Genomic DNA, 19,570 nt, shown 5'->3' on the forward strand with positions numbered 1-19,570 from the left:
TAGGGCTCAATCCAATTAACTCGCCCCTGCACACGAAGAGGGCGAGTTGCTGTTGCATATAAACGTTGGTAACGGCATCAGAACTTGCCCCAATCGCAGCCCTATCTCACCCCAGTTCTGTGGATTATGGAGCTGTGCACAAAAATCCGCAAATCTGGCGGAACTGTAAGTGTGGCATATAGCCGCACTAACCTGCGGGGGCGAGAATATCGTGGCTAATTGGATTGAGCCCATGGAATATTATATGGTATCCCTTATGTATAATAAATATACTTATGTACAATTGTAAGGATGCTATTCCTTCAATATATAACTGTTCCTATCACTTGTTTCCAAACTCTTTGCTCCCGATCTTCCCACTTATGTCCTTATTGCAGCAACCTATACTGAATTTATTACTGATTAATCTATTTTGCAACATAACTTTATTGATTCAGGTCAGGAAAGTATGTGAGAAGCTGTTTTTCCATGTGGAGGGAAAATGGCTAAACCTGCATTGTAATTGATTATAAAAAAACAGATGACATGGGGCCTGATGGTACTCTAACGCTGCTGCGAATATGTACGCAGATGCTAAGCGAAAATATGCAAAAGTCGCAGACGACAAAACATGTATTGAGATACCAACCGATGCTTTGCAAAGCCAAACATCTGCGTAAAAAGCGTACAAAGACGCAGCATCAGTTGCAGAGCATTCGATTGTTGCAGTCCTGAGTGAGCCTATGGTCCTCCAGAATGGGCATGGGAATTGATATGCTGGATCCATATTTCTTGCATACGAGATCGCAGATGCAGCTTGTGACGTGCCCCCAAAATGGTTGCGACATACCTGCGTTGCCACTCTTCGTTACCTTCCCCAAAAACTCCCTGGCTGTCAATCACTCTGTGAGCAAATAGTTGCTGCAAGTGACTATGGTAATGTACCCTGATGTATGCGCTGTGTGACTGAGACACAAGAGCAGTTTGCCGTTTATTGCTCAACTGCGAAAACATCGGCATAGCGTACTACTCTGATCAGGCCTGTAGTACTTATATTCTAGAATACTAGCATATTATATATCCAAATATTTGTGTGATAAACTTCTTATATTTTTTTAACTGAACTTTTTTTTTTTTCTATATTTTTCAGAACCATGTAAAGAATACTTAAATTCTTGGAAGCCGTGAATACCAAAGAGAGCTTGGGTTCCACCTCTCAATCCAGCACAATGGAACAGCAGAGATTACAAGTTTGGACAGAGAAATCTCTCCATTTCCACAGTCGGGCAGCCTCTGTGGTCTTGCTAGTTTTGGGAATGTTGTCTCTAGATGTTCCTGTTGCTTCCCTCATCAACACATTTCATGCTGAACAAAGAGATTGGACCTTTAGTCATCTGACTGTGCACCAAAGCACAGGGGCTGTATATGTTGGTGCAGTGAATCGGATTTACAAGCTGTCAGGAAACTTGACCCTCTTGGTTTCTCATAATACCGGACCTGGAGAGGACAACAAATCATGTTACCCTCCTCAGAATGTTCAGCCATGTAGTGAACCTCGTACATTGACCAACAATGTGAACAAACTGTTAATTATTGATTACTCAGAGAACCGGCTGCTGGCTTGTGGTAGTTTGTACCAGGGTGTATGTAAACTACTCCGTCTAGATGATCTTTTTATTCTGGTAGAACCATCTCATAAGAAAGAGCACTACCTTTCTAGTGTCAATGATACTGGTACAATGTATGGAGTGATTGTTCAGACTGAAGGTCAGGATGGTAAACTGTTCATTGGAACTGCAGTAGATGGCAAACAGGATTATTTCCCTACTCTCTCAAGTCGTAAATTGCCCAGGGATCCTGAATCATCGACTATGTTGGATTATGAGCTCTACAGTGACTTTGTGTCATCCCTTATCAAGATTCCATCTGATACTCTTGCCTTGGTCTCCCATTTTGATATTTTTTATATCTACGGTTTTGCCAGTGGTAACTATGTCTATTTTCTCACTGTGCAACCAGAAAGTCCAGAAGGGATTTCTAGCAATTCAGCAAATGACCTATTCTACACTTCTCGAATTGTGCGATTATGTAAAAATGACCCAAAATTCCACTCTTACATTTCTTTACCAATTGGATGCACAAAGAATGGAATGGAATACAGACTATTGCAAGCTGCCTATGTTACCAAACCAGGTGTCACATTGGCCAGATCTCTGAAAATCTCCGTTCAGGATGATGTACTTTTTGCCATCTTCTCCAAAGGTCAAAAGCAGTATCATCACCCACCCGATGACTCCACCCTCTGCGTCTTTCCCATTAAGACTGTCAACGCTCTTATTAAGGAACGGCTACAATCTTGTTACCAGGGAGAAGGAAACCTGGAGCTAAACTGGCTTCTAGGAAAGGATGTTCAATGCACGAAAGCTGTAAGATAATATTTTTCTTTCATTTATCTTTAAAAACAAAAAAAAAGATGTTTTTTTAAGTATTTTACAGGTATTGAACATTAATTAGTTAGTAATTTAAAAACAAAAGTTTAAAAACAAATGTATAATACACACACACTTTTATCATCCTTTGTTATATGCAAACATTCCCTAATAGAATGATCACAGGTGATGTGTTTGAATGAGGTCTGTCATGGACAGTGAGCCTTTGTGTCTTTGTTTTCCATGGACATTCTCAGTTGTTTTACCATACTTTGGACCTAAAGGAAGGTGAGTTGGAGTTTGAACAAACTTCAGGTCACGTGAGAACCCCAGGTATTATTTCACAATTATGGGATTAAGGGGGAATTAAAATCTTGACGTGGTCCTTGAAGTGCTGTTGGAACGCCGTAGGGACAGTCAGAATGGTGGCACCTTGGGGACACAAAAATCACCAATTTTCCTTTACCCCCCATAGAGCTACGCTTGAAAATAAGTGCTGTTGTTCTGCCATAATTCCTGGGAGTGTGCGCAACTGCACACTGACGAGATTTGAATTCCCCCCATTGGGGGCGATTCAATTGTTTGACAGAATTAGCTCCTGTCTAAAGTGTCCGGGAGCTAATTAAATTGTTTAAGGCAACCAGCCCCAAGGCTGCACTTATCGCTGATTTCTGTTCGCACCCTCCTGAGGTGCGAGCAGCAAAGTGCGTAAAGTCGGGCTATGGGATTGGGCGCGAGTGCCGTGAGTACCGTAACTGCAGAGTGCCTGGCACTTAGCATGGGAGAAACTGCTTTACTTGACTAATCCCGAGCATTCTCGAGGAAGGGCTGGTCACTCAAAAATTGAATTAGACTCCGTCCACTTTAGACGGGAGCTTATTCTGTCAAACAATAGAATTGCCCCATAGAGTCTGTATTATGTTTAGGATTTATTTCTTCTTTGCCTTTGGAATCACAGAGTTCATGAACTTCAGGAAAGTTATCATTCAAGTCTTCTAAATATGATGATTTCATTATGCAGTTTAATTGAACCACAAGAATGTTCACTTCAAGTAACCACTGTGGGCTGGAAGAGCTCATTCAGTAGATTCTTTGTCTCATGTAACTTGTTAGGCCACTGAATTACTCAACATTATCCCTCAAGTGTCATGTTGTAGACAAATAGAAAGTATTTATTTAAAAACAATTGCTGACATTCGTCAAACAGGTAATACCCTCTTGGTTAAAAAAACAGCTCAATCACATGGAGAATTCAGTCACATGAACAAGTTAAAGGGTCAGTATCCATTACATAATTACTTTTCAGGTTCGTTTTACTATGCAATCAAAGCCCTAAGGAAATGAAGAACCTTTAACAGCATTAACATTAACGGCTACTTTGCAAACAAGTTTCAAATATATTTAAATGAATCCACGTCTATTCTGAAAAACTCGGCCATCTACTATGTCATCAGAATATTCTTATTTATCCCAGACATTTGTAATACCTTCTTCTCCTCTGGCTGCCACTTGGGACCTCTGGTACAAGTCAAATCCCATCTTTCTCTAATGTAATCAGACATCCCATAGTTATAAAGGGAGGCAGAATGTGTAGCTGTGTACAATTACCTCAGCCATATACCAAATCAGCTTAATCAGAGTTACAACAGCAGAATCAAACAATTGATGACCAACCACATTATTGAAATAGGCAATATTTTGACATTACAGTGTTATTTATTTATTGGCCAGTGACTTCATAGTGAGCAATTTACTAATAAACAAAAGTCATAACAAACAATTGGCTTTAAGCGAAAGAGTGCAACCTAGACAGTGAAATTAGATGTTCTATGAAGTTTATGGGTTATTGAACTTTTACAATTTTAACCTGTGTTAGTAAATGACTTAGGTGCTCATACTAATTACAAATTACTGGTGGTAGAGCTACAGCCAAGGGGTGTAGTCCTACTTGGTTGGGTACAGGATTCCGGCGTTTGGGATGCCGGCGGTCAGAATACAGACATCGGCATCCTGACAGTTAGAATCCCGACACAACAACGTAAGTATGCTAACACTAACCCCTTAACCCTTCCCTCCCCGCAGCCTAACCCTAATCCTCCCCTCCCACAGCCTAAACCCCCCTCCCGCCGCAGCCTAACATTAACCCTCCCCCTTGCAGCCTAACTCTAACCCTTCCCCTAGTGCCTAACCTTTAAACCTAACTCTCCCCCTAACCCTAATATTTACTGTAAAGTTGCCAGCGCCGGTTTTCTAAACGCCGGCATCGTGACCGCTGGGATGGTGAATGCATCTGTCCTACTACAGTAAGTGTACATTATATAAGAAAGAGTAGCCCTTACTACTGTAAGCAGTACAGCCGCTATTGGAGGTGAGGGGGACTTTGCATCAGCAATCAACTTCCCAATTCAACTGCTCTGTTCTCAGAAGAATAAAGCTGAGTTTTAATTCCATATTGTAGAAGTACTGCACGTGCCTCATAGCAGCTGCCTTATTTGAGCATGAATAGATATACTGTAAGCACTGCTCATGGAAGCCACAGTTGGGTCTTCACTTGACAAACATTGGACCAGTGTATGGTCAACAGAGGCCCATGTACTGCTCCTCTGAGGGCACAGTTGGGGTCCAGGAGGCAGCGGAGAGATTATGGTCCTCTGATTACAAACTCAAACTTTCCCAAAATATTGTTTTACCAAGTGAAAACTATTTTAATCAACTCAAAGCAACATTATTTGTTATACATTTCAAGTGTTTAATAAGGTCCAGTGATCCATTACAGCTTTCTCATGGCATCTCCTGCTGTTTATTATCCCTGTCCCTCAGACAGTGTACAGTATTTCTGCACACAGACTACAAAGGATTATATTGGCGAAAATTACTCATAATGCTCTAACTATGACTATCTGATAAAAGTTTGAAGCTTAGAAATATGAGAGGTGCTTTGCCAGTAAGATTAATAGATTTGCTGCTATTTTTGCAAAAAAAGTGACACGAGAGAGAGAGAGAGAGAGAGAAAGAGAGAGAGAGAGATTAGTACAGTAATTGACTACTTGAGGTCTTTAAAATATAAAATTGGCATATTTCAATAATTAGTCTGTCTATAAGAGTATATCCATGCTTTTATATATCTATATCTATATATATATATCTATCTATCTATATATCTATATATATATATATATATATATATATATATATATATATATATATATATAAAACAAAAATAGGCAGCACTCCCATGCAGTCAATAATAGCCGACTGGTACCTTCCTTGGTATCCCCGTGGCCAGGGTCCGACATGAATCAAACAAGTAGGCGGCACTCAGATAATAAATTTCCACACTCAGCTGGATAAAGTTGCTCAACATTTCGAGACTATTTATTGTCTCGTCATATATGTACACACAAACACACACAGTATATACACGCACACACGTGGTCAGCATACTTTGTGTTTTTTTTCCCTGCTACTAAATTAAAGCTTAGGGACATATTTATAAAAAAGCCCCTTTCTCCAGTGATCAGTAATACTGAAAAAAACAAGACTTTAAAGAGAAAAAAGTTAAAAATAAAGTGAAAAAATTATAAAAAAACATGTATTTTAAAACTAATCCATTTAAAAAATATATATTTAAAATGTAAAGAATTTATAAATAATTGTCATGTTATCTACATCATGAGATGGTGATAATGGAACACGTATTGCAGCATAAGGAACCCATTATTGGTTTGGGTTATCGACAATGGTAACCCTCTTCTTTAATGTGCAAAATTGAGAAATAAATGCCTAATCCAGTGGTTCCCAAACTGTATGCTGTGACACCCTGGGTGTCACGGCATACAGGACACTTGCAAGGGTGCCTTGGGTTGGTGTTCCAGTACCAAATAAAATTAATTTTACTCAGTGTGATAGGCAAAACCAGTGCTGATGGCTGCCAGTCAAAGAAATATGTGAACAAAAAGAAGCGCAGCCCTGTCAACCACCACATAACTGACCCTAAGGGTGACATAGAAGCACAATTTACTTAATTTCATTTTTTTTCTGAATTTCTCAATAAGAAACTTTTGGCTTAGGGGTGCCATGGAAAAAATGCTGAAACTCTGGGGCACCGTGATTCAAAAAAGTTTGGGAACCACTGGCCTAATCAATAGCAAAAACAGCAATAGGGTGTTTTGCCCATTCATAAGTCAGCCCCTTAATCAAATATATCCATACAGAATTATTACTTTTATAGTTCTTGTATTAAACTTTCTATTTTATTTCTTAAAATTTTAAGGCAAACTGTAATGTTATATAGAAAACTGCATACAGTTGTTCAAATATCCTGCTCTAATCATGAAGGTATCAATGTAATTTTCCAAATGTATTTCAAAATGAATACCCCCTTTTTGCTGCATTAGATTAGGTACCAAGTTATCCTGTGTTAGGAAGTGCATAGGAATTCCCCCATATGCTGCCCTAGGTTGATCATACTTACAGTACCTAGTCTCCCAGAAGCTCCGGGAGACTCAAGATTTTTCAGGTAGTCACCCGACCCTTGGAAGCATTGGTGGATCGCCCGCATCTTGCTCACTTCCTAGTGAAGTGGGCAGTATGGTGAGAAAATACCATGAATCATGTGTCTGTAGAGAGGGGACGGAGCCAATATTAAGCAAAATGCTTAATTTTAGCCCCACCACCTCCTAGCGGACCTCAAATTCTGACAGGGGAGGGACCTAATGACAAGAAGAGCCTGGATCCGCCCCCCCGGAATGGTCATCTGCATCTTCTCTCTGGACTTTTCCCAGAGGGGGGAATTTAAAAGTCGGCAAGTATGAGTTAGTTACCAAGTTATCCTGTGTCAGGGAGTGTGGAGAAAGTCCCCCATATGCTGCAGTGGGTTAGACATCAAGTTATCCTGTGTCTGGTATTTGGGAGCAATTCCCCCATGTGCTACTGTACACTGGGTTACATACCAAGTTATCCTGTGTTTCAGGTAGTGTGGAGGAATTCCCCCATATGCTACTGTACACTGGGTTACATACCAAGTTATCCTGTGTTTCAGGTAGTGTGGAGGAATTCCCCCATATGCTGCATCGGGTTAGATACCAAGTTATTTTGTGTAAGGTAGTGGGGAGGAATTCCCCCATATGCTACACTGGGTTAGGTACAAAGTTATCCTATGTCAGGAATGGGGAGGAATTCCCCCATATGCTGTACTGGGTTACATACAGGGATAGACTGGCCCACAGGGGAACAGGGGAAATCCCCGGTGGGCCCCAATGCCTGTGGTCCCACCCCTCCTCTAGGTGTCAGGTTCCAGACCTCAAATTATAGATTGTTACTCTATTAGATGGTCAGTTACCAGGTACACTGATCAGCATGGGGGCTTGGTTCTCTTCTATAGACACTACACCAAGATTTGTCCATTGGTTAACCAAGCGTCTGTGGTGGCTGGCCACACCCCCTCTGGTGGATGACTACACCCTTTTAAGCATGGGCCCCTACCACTGTATTCCCCCATTCATGTCCCAATCCGACACTGGTTACATACCAACTTATCCTATGTTTGAAAACGGGACTGTTTTCCCCCATATGCTGCAGTGGGTTAGACACCAAGTTATCCTGTGTCAGGAAGCATGTTGTATTTTCCTCATATAAATCTCTGGGTTAGATGCCAAGTAATCTTGTGTTAGTTGTATAGCACTAGGAAGATACATAAAATGCTAGCACCTTTCTGAAGGAAACACAGACAGATTTAAAGTGACGCTATGGTCATTTTCTGGTCACCTTGTCAGAAATACTGACATTATAGGTGTCCTACTGACATTTTGCAGAAATGCTGGTAGCTTCATTTATAAGTCACTTGACAGAATTTTAATGCATTATGTGTCCTTTTGTGTGAATTACATATTTTCCTCAGCTAAGTTTTATATGCCTGTTTTTTTATCAATTCTGCCATAATTTACAAAACAATAAATGACATAATAGAATCTATCATTTTATTAGTATAGCTGCTAGTCAGTAGCTGACTACAAATCATAGTTTCTTGTTAGCTGGACAGAAATAGTTTCTTGTTAGATGGACAGTATTTTGGTGTATGTCATGGGGCAAATACAGGCGAGATAAGACCTTGGATGCCTCATTAGGAGCAATTTGTATTCTATTGATCTCCAACTATTATTCAACATCTTGGTTATGCTAATACATTCAGGGGCCCAGATATTAAAATCTGGTGATAGCGCCAATTTTTCTGTTGCCATGTATTGTGGTGATAGAAATAAGTGGCATTAGAAAATCATCTGTCACCAGGAGCGTTTCTTTTTCCTATGATAAAAGGTTGTGGTACATTTTGTTTTAGAAAAAAAGTGTTGTCAATACTCATTACTGTTAAGTGCCACCAGAAAAAAAACACTGGTCATCATTATTTATTATGAAAATGTCACTGAAGCAGCAGGGGTGACAGTGACAGATCAAGGAAATTGTGGAATCCCCCCCCCCCCTCGGCCAGGAAGTGACATCTTTCTGCCCACACAGCGGCCACATCCCAGTCTCCCTCTCCGACCGGCTGATCCTGATGGTCTCCACTGGACTCTCCAACATCCCTTTAGCACCTGGTAGCAGAGCCACATTAGATAAATGCAATAAGAGCATCCAATAATAACACATATCTACCAACATTTTAAATAGGGATTAGGATATGGGGGGCATGAAAACTTCATAGTAGCATGGTCCCATCTCCTGTGGGCATGCTTAGCAATTCTGTAGTTCTAGGCCTTCTCCAGCCTCCCTCTCTTTCTTCAAAAACACTGTTACTACTGGCATGGCTCCCAACCTCTTGTGAGTCAGAATGAGAATGCTGACCGGGATGGATAGATAATCTCATCAACTCGGGACTGTACCTCAGAAATTGGGATATAATTAATACTTATTACCTGGGAGTTCCAAGGGTGTCCTGTCCTGTTTGTGACTGTTTCTATTCAATTTAATGTACAATTTACAGTGTTGGTTTACAATGTGCAGCCACCACAGCCCATTGCTACAGGCACTAGTTTATTGCTACCCCCTCACAATGAACCTAGAGGTGTTTTCATTGGACCTATCATTACATTATTATTGTGAAACCTGTTAGATCAGCTCTATATATTGTGTTGCCCCCCCCTCCTTATACCACCCTGACTTTTTTATGTATTAAAACAATATTGATTCTGTGATCTGTCACCTACAAACCATGGTGTCTTTTGAAGGTGTTCCTAAGATTTGACCAGTGAAACCAATTCATACCTTTAGATACTTTCTTCATCCGTTTTAATTCTGTATATTTCAGCCGGTACCTATTGATGATAATTTTTGCGGTCTGGACATTAACCAACCCTTGGGAGGACTGAACTTGGTTGAAGGTGTTACCCTGTACACAGAAAGCAGAGACAGGATGACATCACTGGCTTCATATGTCTACAACAACTACAGCGTGGTATTCGTGGGCACTAAAAGTGGCAGGATAAAGAAGGTATGAAACTAAGTAACAAATCCAAAAAGATGTGTTAAGTTATTGCCTGTTAATGCACGTTAAGGGCCTGATTCTGAACTGGGACAAACCATGTAGCAATGCAATCGGTGCAAATACTTTTGTTTGTTTTGCATGATGTGTAAATACTAGCTGCTTTTGCATGTAACCCACAAATGCTGGACACAGTAATATAAATTTGAGTTTGGACACACCCCTCCCATATCTATACCTGTCTGCACATTTAAAATCTGCCCCACCTGCAGTGCTGCATGATTTTACCACGGTACAAAGGGCTTAATTCAGAGGAGCAAACAAATCCCGTCACAAATGCGATTTCGTGCGCAGTGGTTCTGCGAAAATAACCTAATGATTTAGCTGATGTCTTGTGCAGAGACGCCCACCTCCGGCGTCTCACTTCCACAGCTTACTTCCAAAATATGAAACATCAGGAACATCGGTCACACACCGAACATCTGAGCAACTGTTTAGGAATATTTGTCTTACCGAAGACGCTGGGGCCTCTGCAGCTGCATACAAATTTGCATAGGCTCACTAGGGCACAGCCAGAAAAGAGTCCCAACACTCCTGTGTTTTTGTAGCCACCCCCCATTACCTTCCCCAAACCCTGACTACCTGTCACTCTTTGAGAAAGAATCCCTGGTGCATCCGCCGTCTCAAACCCATCGTCGCACGTGCACAGTTCATATTTTGCTCATGCGCATTGGCCACATCAACTCAACTACATCTGACATTGACACTGCGTCCACCTGCTAATCAGACCCAAAGTTACTTGCTCTTTTTTTTACTTCCAACTCAGAATCAGGCCCTAAATTTCCCTGTTTAAACTTTTGCACAGTACACCTCTTGAGGTTTCCTACCTCTCTACAAATCTTGATGTACTTCTAGTGTATAGAGGCATCATTTCGAGGTGTGTTGACCAGACAATCTATGTACATCAATGCAAATGCATGGCTGAATAATTACAAGGGTGCCTACCAACTGTCATTACAGTGATGACATAATTTTTATCAGCAGGCGATTTTATTACATAGAAGACATGAGTGTGTGTGTATAGAGATAGATAGATGGATACAGATATACATATAGAGATTTGTATGTCCATAAAAAATGTCTTCTATGTGTATATTTTTATTAATGCGTTGATAACTTGCACTTATGCAGAAATGTATCTGAGTATGTGTGTGTTAACAGAAAAGGGAGAATGCAAGGCTTTAGAAAAAGAGACATTTCCTGTAAAGAAATGGGAATAAGAGCAGCATATAAATTATAACACAAGTCTGCCCGAACCGCTGACCAGAAGAGCTTGAAGTCTAATTGGTATAATGGGAGACATACAGACATGCTAGGAGGAAAAGTGTATTTATTATAAGTGCAAGTCGAGTGCATCTGGAGTCAATAGAGAAAGCATTAATAATTTAAAGCAAAGCTTGTTTTAGAAGGTGTATTTTCTCCTGCGTTTTAAAAATGGAAAGGGAAGGATGTTAAATACTAAATGGAAGAAAGTTTCCTAGTTTGAGAGAAGTGAAGGATAAATGTCTGTAAGTGGGAAGAGGTCTGGAATCATAACTGTACAGTCTGCAAAGAGTGCACCAGAATGAATGAGAATTATTTTACTTTATGGTGAGATTATTCGAAAGCCAATAAAAAGATTTCAGTAGGTCACAATCAGAAAGCAGTCTAAAGAGCAAGTGAAGACTTTGACAGGACGGATATCCCCACAATCTTATGCCTTTACTTCCAACTCCTGGCAGATCCACAAAATAGTTCACATTTTACAAGACGTAAACTGGGCTGTAAAACTGTTTCCATTGCAAACTAAGGTTAAACAGGAAAGTTATATTAAATTCTGTAGCTTAATGGTATAAGCAATATAGGTAGTATTTGTACAGCAATGGATTCATTTAGTTATTTTTGCCTTTTAATTTTTTTTTTTTAAGTGATGAGACATATACAGTATGTGTACTGTCATGTTTTGTTTATGTTTTTTTTAGTAAGCTTTATAATGTAAGGGACCTAGGAGCTGATTCAGACCCGCTCGCTAGGATGCGAACGCTCGTAGCTGACTGATAGTTGCGATTTGCACATGCGTATGCATCACAATGCGCATGTGCAAACCATTGTGAAATATCGGAATGCGTTTGCTTGTTGTGCATAGACAGCCCAGCAGATTCAGTGACAGGAGAAGCCGTTTGTGGGTGGTGACAGAGGCAGATCACTAGAAACGGGGGAGTGGAGGTGTGAACGCAGGCGTGCCTGAGTGTTGCAACGCCGTTTCAGAGGTGTGCATAATTAAACGGCAGCGTCATAGTACATGTCACTTGGTGGGATTTCACACTGAAGTAATCGCAGTGCTTGAGGCATGGTATAGTCAACCTCAAGCGCTGCGATCGCATCCAATGGTGCTCGATGTACCAATGTTTTCATGCACTTCCAGGAGATGACGTGCGCAGGTGGGTGTCTTATGAATGGCTGGTGGTCGTCTGCATACACTAAGTGATCGCACGCCAAGACATAGTGGTCGTGCTAATGCCTTGCCGTTCGATCGCCTGCCTTGCTGGGCGTGCGCTGGATTTGCATATGCAGGCTGCGAGCGAACGCATCTAGCGAGCGTGTCTGAGTGAGCTCCTTAGAGCCACCTTAGGGGTATATTTACTAAAGTACTGAACTCCGGGTTTTTAGAAATCTCCACTTCTAAAAACCCGCACTTTAGTAAATATACCCCTTAGCATTTCTAATTTGTATTCATCACTTGGATCGAAGGCAGTAAGATAAAGTGCTGTGAGGGTCATATATGGTTCAAATAAGTAATTATGCTGTAATTTTGCCAGCTAATTAGGTGACTGAATCTATATACATTCATTGTCTGACCCACACTGTGCCCTATATGATCTAGTCACTTCGTGCTCTTTCAGACATCAAATCAGACGGATCTCCCCCACTTAGATTGGGGTAGGTATAAGGGGTGGTGCTAATGATAATGGCTACTTTCACGTATGGAAGAGTGGGACTGTGCAATCACATAGATGCTTAATGTTCATATAGGTGCATTTGTTTGCATACTATAGTTGCTTTTGCATTATGTGCAACTCAGAATCCGTCCCGATATGGATATATCAAGTCACTGTAGGGCTCTCTGTAAAAGCGGGATGTAATCAGGATCCCAACAGTCAGAATGCAGATGGTTACAATGCCGACAGCGGCATCCTGGTTGGGTATGAAATACCGGAGGCTGACTAGCCGTCGGTTCAAATCCAGATGTTGCAAGTTTGAACATGCAGAATCCCGACAGCAGCGGTAAGTATACTATTCCGTCCCCTTTACCCCCTAACCCTCCCTTAGTGGTGCCTAACCCTAACCCCCCCTTCCCGCAACCTAAACCTAACCCTCCCAGTGGGGTGCCTAACCCTAACCTCCCCCCGGTGGTGCTTAATCCTAACCTCCCCGCAGCCTAAAGTTAACCCTCCTCGGGGGTTAATCCTAATTCCCCCCCCAGGGGTCCCTAACCCTAACCCCCCCTTCCCTGGGCTAACCACTCATACTTACCCGGATCCTCGTTTGGGATTTCGGCGGTCGGGATGCTGATGCCGGTATCCTGATCCCATGCAGGATAGTGGCATCTGCATTTTGCTGGGCGGTGGGAATCCAGCGTTGGTATATCGACGCCCGGCATCCCGTCCGCTGGCATATTGACTACATCCTGTGGCATCCCGACGGTGACAATCCTGACAGATTCTGATGGTATTAGGGTTAGGTTAACGGATAGGCTTAGACACTAGGGGGAGGCTTAGGGTTAGGCTGCTTGAGGCGATGGTTAGGCTGTGGGTCGGGACCATTAGGGTTAGGCTGTGGGAGGGGACGGTTAGGGTTAGGCTGTGGGAGGGGAGGGTTAGGGTTAGGCTGCGGGAGAGGATGGTTAGGCTGTGGGAGGGGACAGGTAGGGTTAGGCTGCGGGAGGGGACGGTTAGGGTTAGGCTGCGGGAGGGGACAGTTAGGGTTAGGCTGCGAGAGTGGATGGTTAGGGTTAGGCTGCACACGGGGATGGTTAGGGTTAGGCTGCACACTGGGATGGTTAGGGTTAGGCTGTGGGAGGGGGCGGTTAGGGTTAGGCTGCGGGAGGGGACTGCTAGGATTAGGCTGCGGGAGGGGACAGTTAGGGTTAGGCTGCGGGAGTGGATGGTTAGGGTTAGGTTGTGGGAGGGGACAGTTAGGGTTAGGCTGCGAGAGTGGATGGTTAGGGTTAGGCTGCGCACAGGGATGGTTAAGGTTAGGCTGCACACTGGGATGGTTAGGGTTAGGCTGCAGGAGGGGACGGTTAGGGTTAGGCTGTGGGAGGGGACGGTTAGGGTTAGGCTGTGGGAGGGGACAGTTAGGGTTAGGCTGCAAGAGGGGACGGTTAGGGTTAGGCTGCGGGAGGGGACTGCTAGGGTTAGGCTGCGGGAGGGGACAGTTAGGGTTAGGCTGCAGGAGGGGACAGTTAGGATTAGGCTACGAGAGAGGTGGGTTAGGATTGGGGTTAGAATACGTACCAAAATGCGTCAGGATTTTGACCATCGGGAACCCGCTGTCGGTATTCTGACCCGTAGCTTTATGACTGTTGGGATCCCGTACCCAACTCATAATAGCAGGTAGCATCAGACCTTGGCCCTGATTCAGACCCGCTCACTGCAGCAGGCAGCTCGCAGGGTCTGTGGGCGTTTTTTTTTTTTTTTTGTCTCCAGGCCGCTCGCAAAGCTGTGGGTGTCCATCCATAGCTTGTGCTAGCGGGCTGGAGACCATTGCAATTATCGCGACCATTGGGCTTGCAACGAGACCCTGGGGCAGGGCTCAGCTGCTGCAAGCCCAAGTGGACTCCCTGCTCTAATAGAGTAGGAAGTCCACTACTGACATCACTAGTAATGTCAGTAGGTCCTGCCACAAACACCAGGCGTTCCTAAGGGAACGCCTGCATTTTTTGTGCAGCCACTCCCCCTACCCGCCTACAAAACGGGGCAAGCTGTCACTCACCATCGACAGCCACCTCGTCTTGTAGCAAGCCCCGGAGCGACTGAAGTTCAGTCGCCTGGCGGGGTTCGCGCATGCGCACACTGGACGCGGTGCATGCGCAGTGGCCACACATCGAGCCGCTTGCGAGCGCTGTGCGCTACCGAGCGGCTCTGAATCAGGCCCCTTGTGTCCTTAAAGGTTCAGGGAGATTCTAGTATTCTATGATTTGATGAATTGTATGACCACATTTGGTGAAGTAAGTTTTCATTGTAGGAGTATATTACATCTACATGGGGAATCGTTTTATGTGTGATGTTTGGTAAGCTGTTTAGCAGTTAGGGGTTGAATTTTGCATGTTGCAAGGAATGTTTGTTTATTCCTTCTAATTGCCGCCCAGTGGCATAAAGAATGTACTTTCAATGGACTATATAAACCAATAATGAAATTTTTTTACACTAAAGCTGAATGCCCGTTACTGCCATTGCAAATTACTTAATTGAAGTTAGGAAATTGTCTTGTCTCAAAATATAGTATGTAGGCTATATTGCTATCATTTTTCAGGAATTGTTGGCAAATCATGTTTTTACCAGATTACATGATAAATCTGAAATAATTTATAAATGATTGTCAGTAGCAGTCTAGTGAATTAAGGGTTAACGGCAACATGGCTGCTCATCTTCGCTATTGGCTCATTAAGGTTCCGCTACGACATGTCCACAGTGAAGGCTTAGCAGGCAGATACATCTGAACACTAAGAGGTCAACCACTTGCCGCTCGGCAGTATAGAGAGCCCCCGGGGCTACGTAACAGCATTTGTTTGTAGCTATTACTTTGATGAATCATGAAAGGCATCATTCCTTTCTGTTGCCATCACAGAAGGGACTGATGCCGAGGGCTACACCGCATAGGACAATAATTGCTAAACAGATCCTTGCCTGTCTGTTGTTGGATTGTCTTATTTTCTGATTCAAGAGGACCTGTCTGTTTACTAAAAATATCTGAAGAGGTTTAGAAGTTGTTGTTTTTGATAATTTAGTAAACATCTGTTAGCACACAAGAACTTTCCTTGCTGAAATATGTTAAACGTAATCATTGAATATCTTTGACACTTCTAAGAACACGCTTCATTATGTGAAGATGGTAAATATGACTTGTTAATAAGTGATATTTGAGCCATGAGAACTTCAGCTAACTTGTTACCACCATGTATGCAGTATGGGTTCTAAATGGGACCTCACCTGTCTAACTTATCCATTTATATGTGGGCCTGACAGTTAACAAATGAATGTAATTGAACTTTTACACTTGAACCATTAACCGTGTCTTGTACTAAGAGCTCATGTTCCTACTTGATCCTTTAACTGAACACGTATGACAACAGTCACCAGGTCACTTGGAACTGACAGCACATTACTGTAAACCTGTCACTGTAAGCCTTAATTCTGCAACCTTTGACCTGTTAAATGTAAGATATTTTTTCCATGTGGCAGGCTCACAGTGAATGTTGTGTAAGTTTTATTAGTTTTCTTACTTCAGTTTCCTTAATAAAAAATGAAAGACAGCAATTTTTAGTTTGAAGAATTTTCATGAAGGTGAAGCTACAGCCATACATAAGCTTATTCATTATACTGTACTTATAGGTTTTTTACGTTTATAGTAGGAGGTTGTAGGGCCAGTAATGCTGGTTTTTATGTGGATTTGTATAGGTAAATTGTAAGAGTAGTAGGTTGCCAAGTGTTTGGGAGATATAGGCGTCTTTTACAAGCCACAAAACAACGCTACTTCTTGTTGCTCAAGTGCACTCAATTGTCCACTAAGCGCATATCTAGGTGAGACTAGGTGAGGCGCATATCTAGGTGAGACTAGGTGAGGCGCATATCTAGGTGAGACTAGGTGAGGCGCATATCTAGGTGAGACTAGGTGAGGCGCATATCTAGGTGAGACTAGGTGAGGCGCATATCTAGGTGAGACTAGGTGAGGTGCATATCTAGGTGAGACTAGGTGAGGCGCATATCTAGGTGAGACTAGGTGAGGCGCATATCTAGGTGAGACTAGGTGAGGCGCATATCTAGGTGAGACAAGGTGAGGCGCATATCTAGGTGAGACTGGGTGAGGCGCATATCTAGGTGAGACTAGGTGAAGCGCATATCTAGGTGAGACTAGGTGAGGCGCATATCTAGGTGAGACTAGGTGAGGCGCATATCTAGGTGAGACTAGGTGAGGCGCATATCGGTGAGGCGCATATCTAGGCGAGACTAGGTGAGGCGCATATCTAGGTGAGACTAGGTGAGGCGCATATCTAGGTGAGACTAGGTGAGGCAATCTGTGTCTCCAATTTTCACGGAGGAATTAGATTGTCATTATATAGCCCACTTTCACTTGGGACTATCCTTTTCATTAATTGCCGCATTTTATCCATTATTTTGCCTTATTGGTTATCTATACTTGTCTACTCTCCCAGAATGTCCATCCTGATGTTAGGGGAGTTCTCCCGTACTCTCGGCAGAGTAGACCACCCTCCTGGATCCTCTAGATAACATGAATTACATCACCACCACTCCCCCTCCCCCTCCGCATTTGCCCACTGGACCCTAAAAGAGTGAGGGGTCATTGGGAGCATCTTTATGAAATGCCCCAGTAGTTTTCCCCCTGTCCACCAAACTTCTCCCATCAGGCATTGCAAACTCACAAAACCCACTGTCTTCTGGATCTACAAATCTAGACCCTACCCTGAAAAATGGGCATTTTTGTCTTAATGTAGGCACATGGCATTACAAAAGATGCACTGTGCTTTTGCGCTGTTCTAAATGTCCCTTTTTGCTTGTGATTATAGGGCTAAAACCTTGTTAAGGTAAATATAGCAAGCCAAACAAGAATGGAAGTATGATGCACAATACAAAACTCAGCAGCTTATACATTTTATACCATTTATAGGGGTTGTATACACGATCGCGGCGCTGATAATGCTGGTGGTCAGAATAACGGTAGCGTAATCCTGACGGGAGAAATCCAGACGCATGCAGGTAAGTATTTTAGCCCTAACCCACCATTCCGGCAGCCTAACCCTAACCGCTGGAGCCGGGATTCTGACTGCTGACGGGATACCAGCGCCGCAATTCTGACCGCCGGATGCTGACTTGATCCCCATTTATAGACTACATAGTTTCTGTATACTATATTGTGCACCATACTTACACTCTTTTTTTTGCCTGCAATTCTTGTTGTGTATATGGTAGCAACTCTCCATAAATTAAAACAAGATAAATGTATATTACTATATCTGTGCGGAGGTCCTACCACCTTCAATAAGGTAAATATAGTACAGGAGTGTGATCTTCTATCCTGAGTGCATGAGTGGTTTTGCTGAGCTGTACTGTAAAAGCTAGCGGGCACCACTCCAAGCCTTGCACTGACAACATAGAAGTCCTAGCATCAGTCCAACTGGGCTGTAACTACTTAAATCTAGACAGGTCTATTCTCAGCCACACCATTTACTGTTAAATCCCTCTATTGTGTTGTCTTATATGTTTAAATGTCTTATACCATGAAAATGCAACAACTTAAGCATGCATAGGGTGAGGTTGCATTTAAAGAAGGTTAAAGCAAACAGCTTGTTGCTGCATGTCAGGTATTTAACACGAAGTGAAAATGCTCCACATTAATTATGTAGGATTATAGAAAGAACATTCTTTCCGGCACGGTTTTTAATCCCCGATGCTAGCTGTACAGCAGCGGCCTTTTAAATGCCTGTCTTTGATGTGTGGTAAATCCATTGCTTTTTCCAGTCTCCTTTTCCCTTTGTAGGGAATTGAATCTCAGAAGAAGAAGCATTTTCTGATCTGTAACTGGCAGACTACTGCAAGGAAAGAAAGGGTACCTGAGTGTGTACCAACTCCTGTCTACAAAATTGTTGTCTTTGGGCTGGAAGTTGATGTAGTAGGTGAGCTAGGAGCAGGGACGGACTGGGGCTGTACATCAACCCTGGTAGTCCTCCCTGTGCGTGCGCACATGCTCGCAAAGGGTACGTGGTTTAGTTTCAAGGTGTGTGTCCCGTGAGTCACAGGGGCCTGGCTTCATGGCACCCTCCTCACTCGCCCACTGCCGCCACTCCTTCCCTCCCCCGGAACTAATACCCTGTATCCGGCGGCGTTGGGTGAAGGGCGGGGGTACTACCGCCCTCCTCATACCGGCCTGGAGACCATCGGCCCTTCTGGCAAATGCCAGAAGGGCCAGATGACCAATCCGGCCCTGGCTAGGAGTTGAGATTTAATTGCAAGAAAAAGGATTCGCTGCTAGCAACTGGTAGCATAAATGATTCAGTTATTCCCTGATAGCTTTTACTTACAGCTAGTTGCTTTTTGGTAGATGGGAGCTGTAAAAGTGCACTTGTGCTATTGGCAATCATGCTATCACAGGAGGTTATTTCCAAAGCTCACAGTAGTTTTGCACTGATTCACCACAATTGTCTGCCCAGCACAAATCAATGTGCATGCATGTCTACCCTCCATTATTGACTATTTGGAGCCACTTTTGCAAATTAATAACCAAGCTAATATTTTTATATATTTTATTGAAAACTTAGGGGTGACTCACACCACCCTCCCAGGCCCCCATTATCACCATACCTCCCACCCCCTGCTAGCATAGCAATAGATTCCCCCAGTGGCAGTAA

The 19,570-nt window shown here is 43.0% G+C and overlaps 1 protein-coding gene across 1 annotated transcript in view; it reads left to right on the top strand.

Annotated features, from left to right (window-relative positions):
* The first annotated feature begins 1,208 nt into the window (after positions 1-1,208).
* Positions 1,209-19,570, top strand: part of PLXNA2 (plexin A2) — a 260,221-nt gene continuing 241,859 nt past the window's right edge. The window contains exons 1-2 of the mRNA XM_088479576.1: positions 1,209-2,405; positions 9,712-9,894. Of these exons, the coding sequence (XP_088335702.1) occupies positions 1,209-2,405; positions 9,712-9,894 (1,380 nt within the window). The remainder of the gene's footprint in view (positions 2,406-9,711; positions 9,895-19,570) is intronic.

Source organism: Taudactylus pleione, unplaced genomic scaffold, assembly GCF_031769625.1.
Source record: "Taudactylus pleione unplaced genomic scaffold, aTauple2 ptg000242l, whole genome shotgun sequence".
NCBI lineage: Eukaryota > Metazoa > Chordata > Amphibia > Anura > Myobatrachidae > Taudactylus > Taudactylus pleione.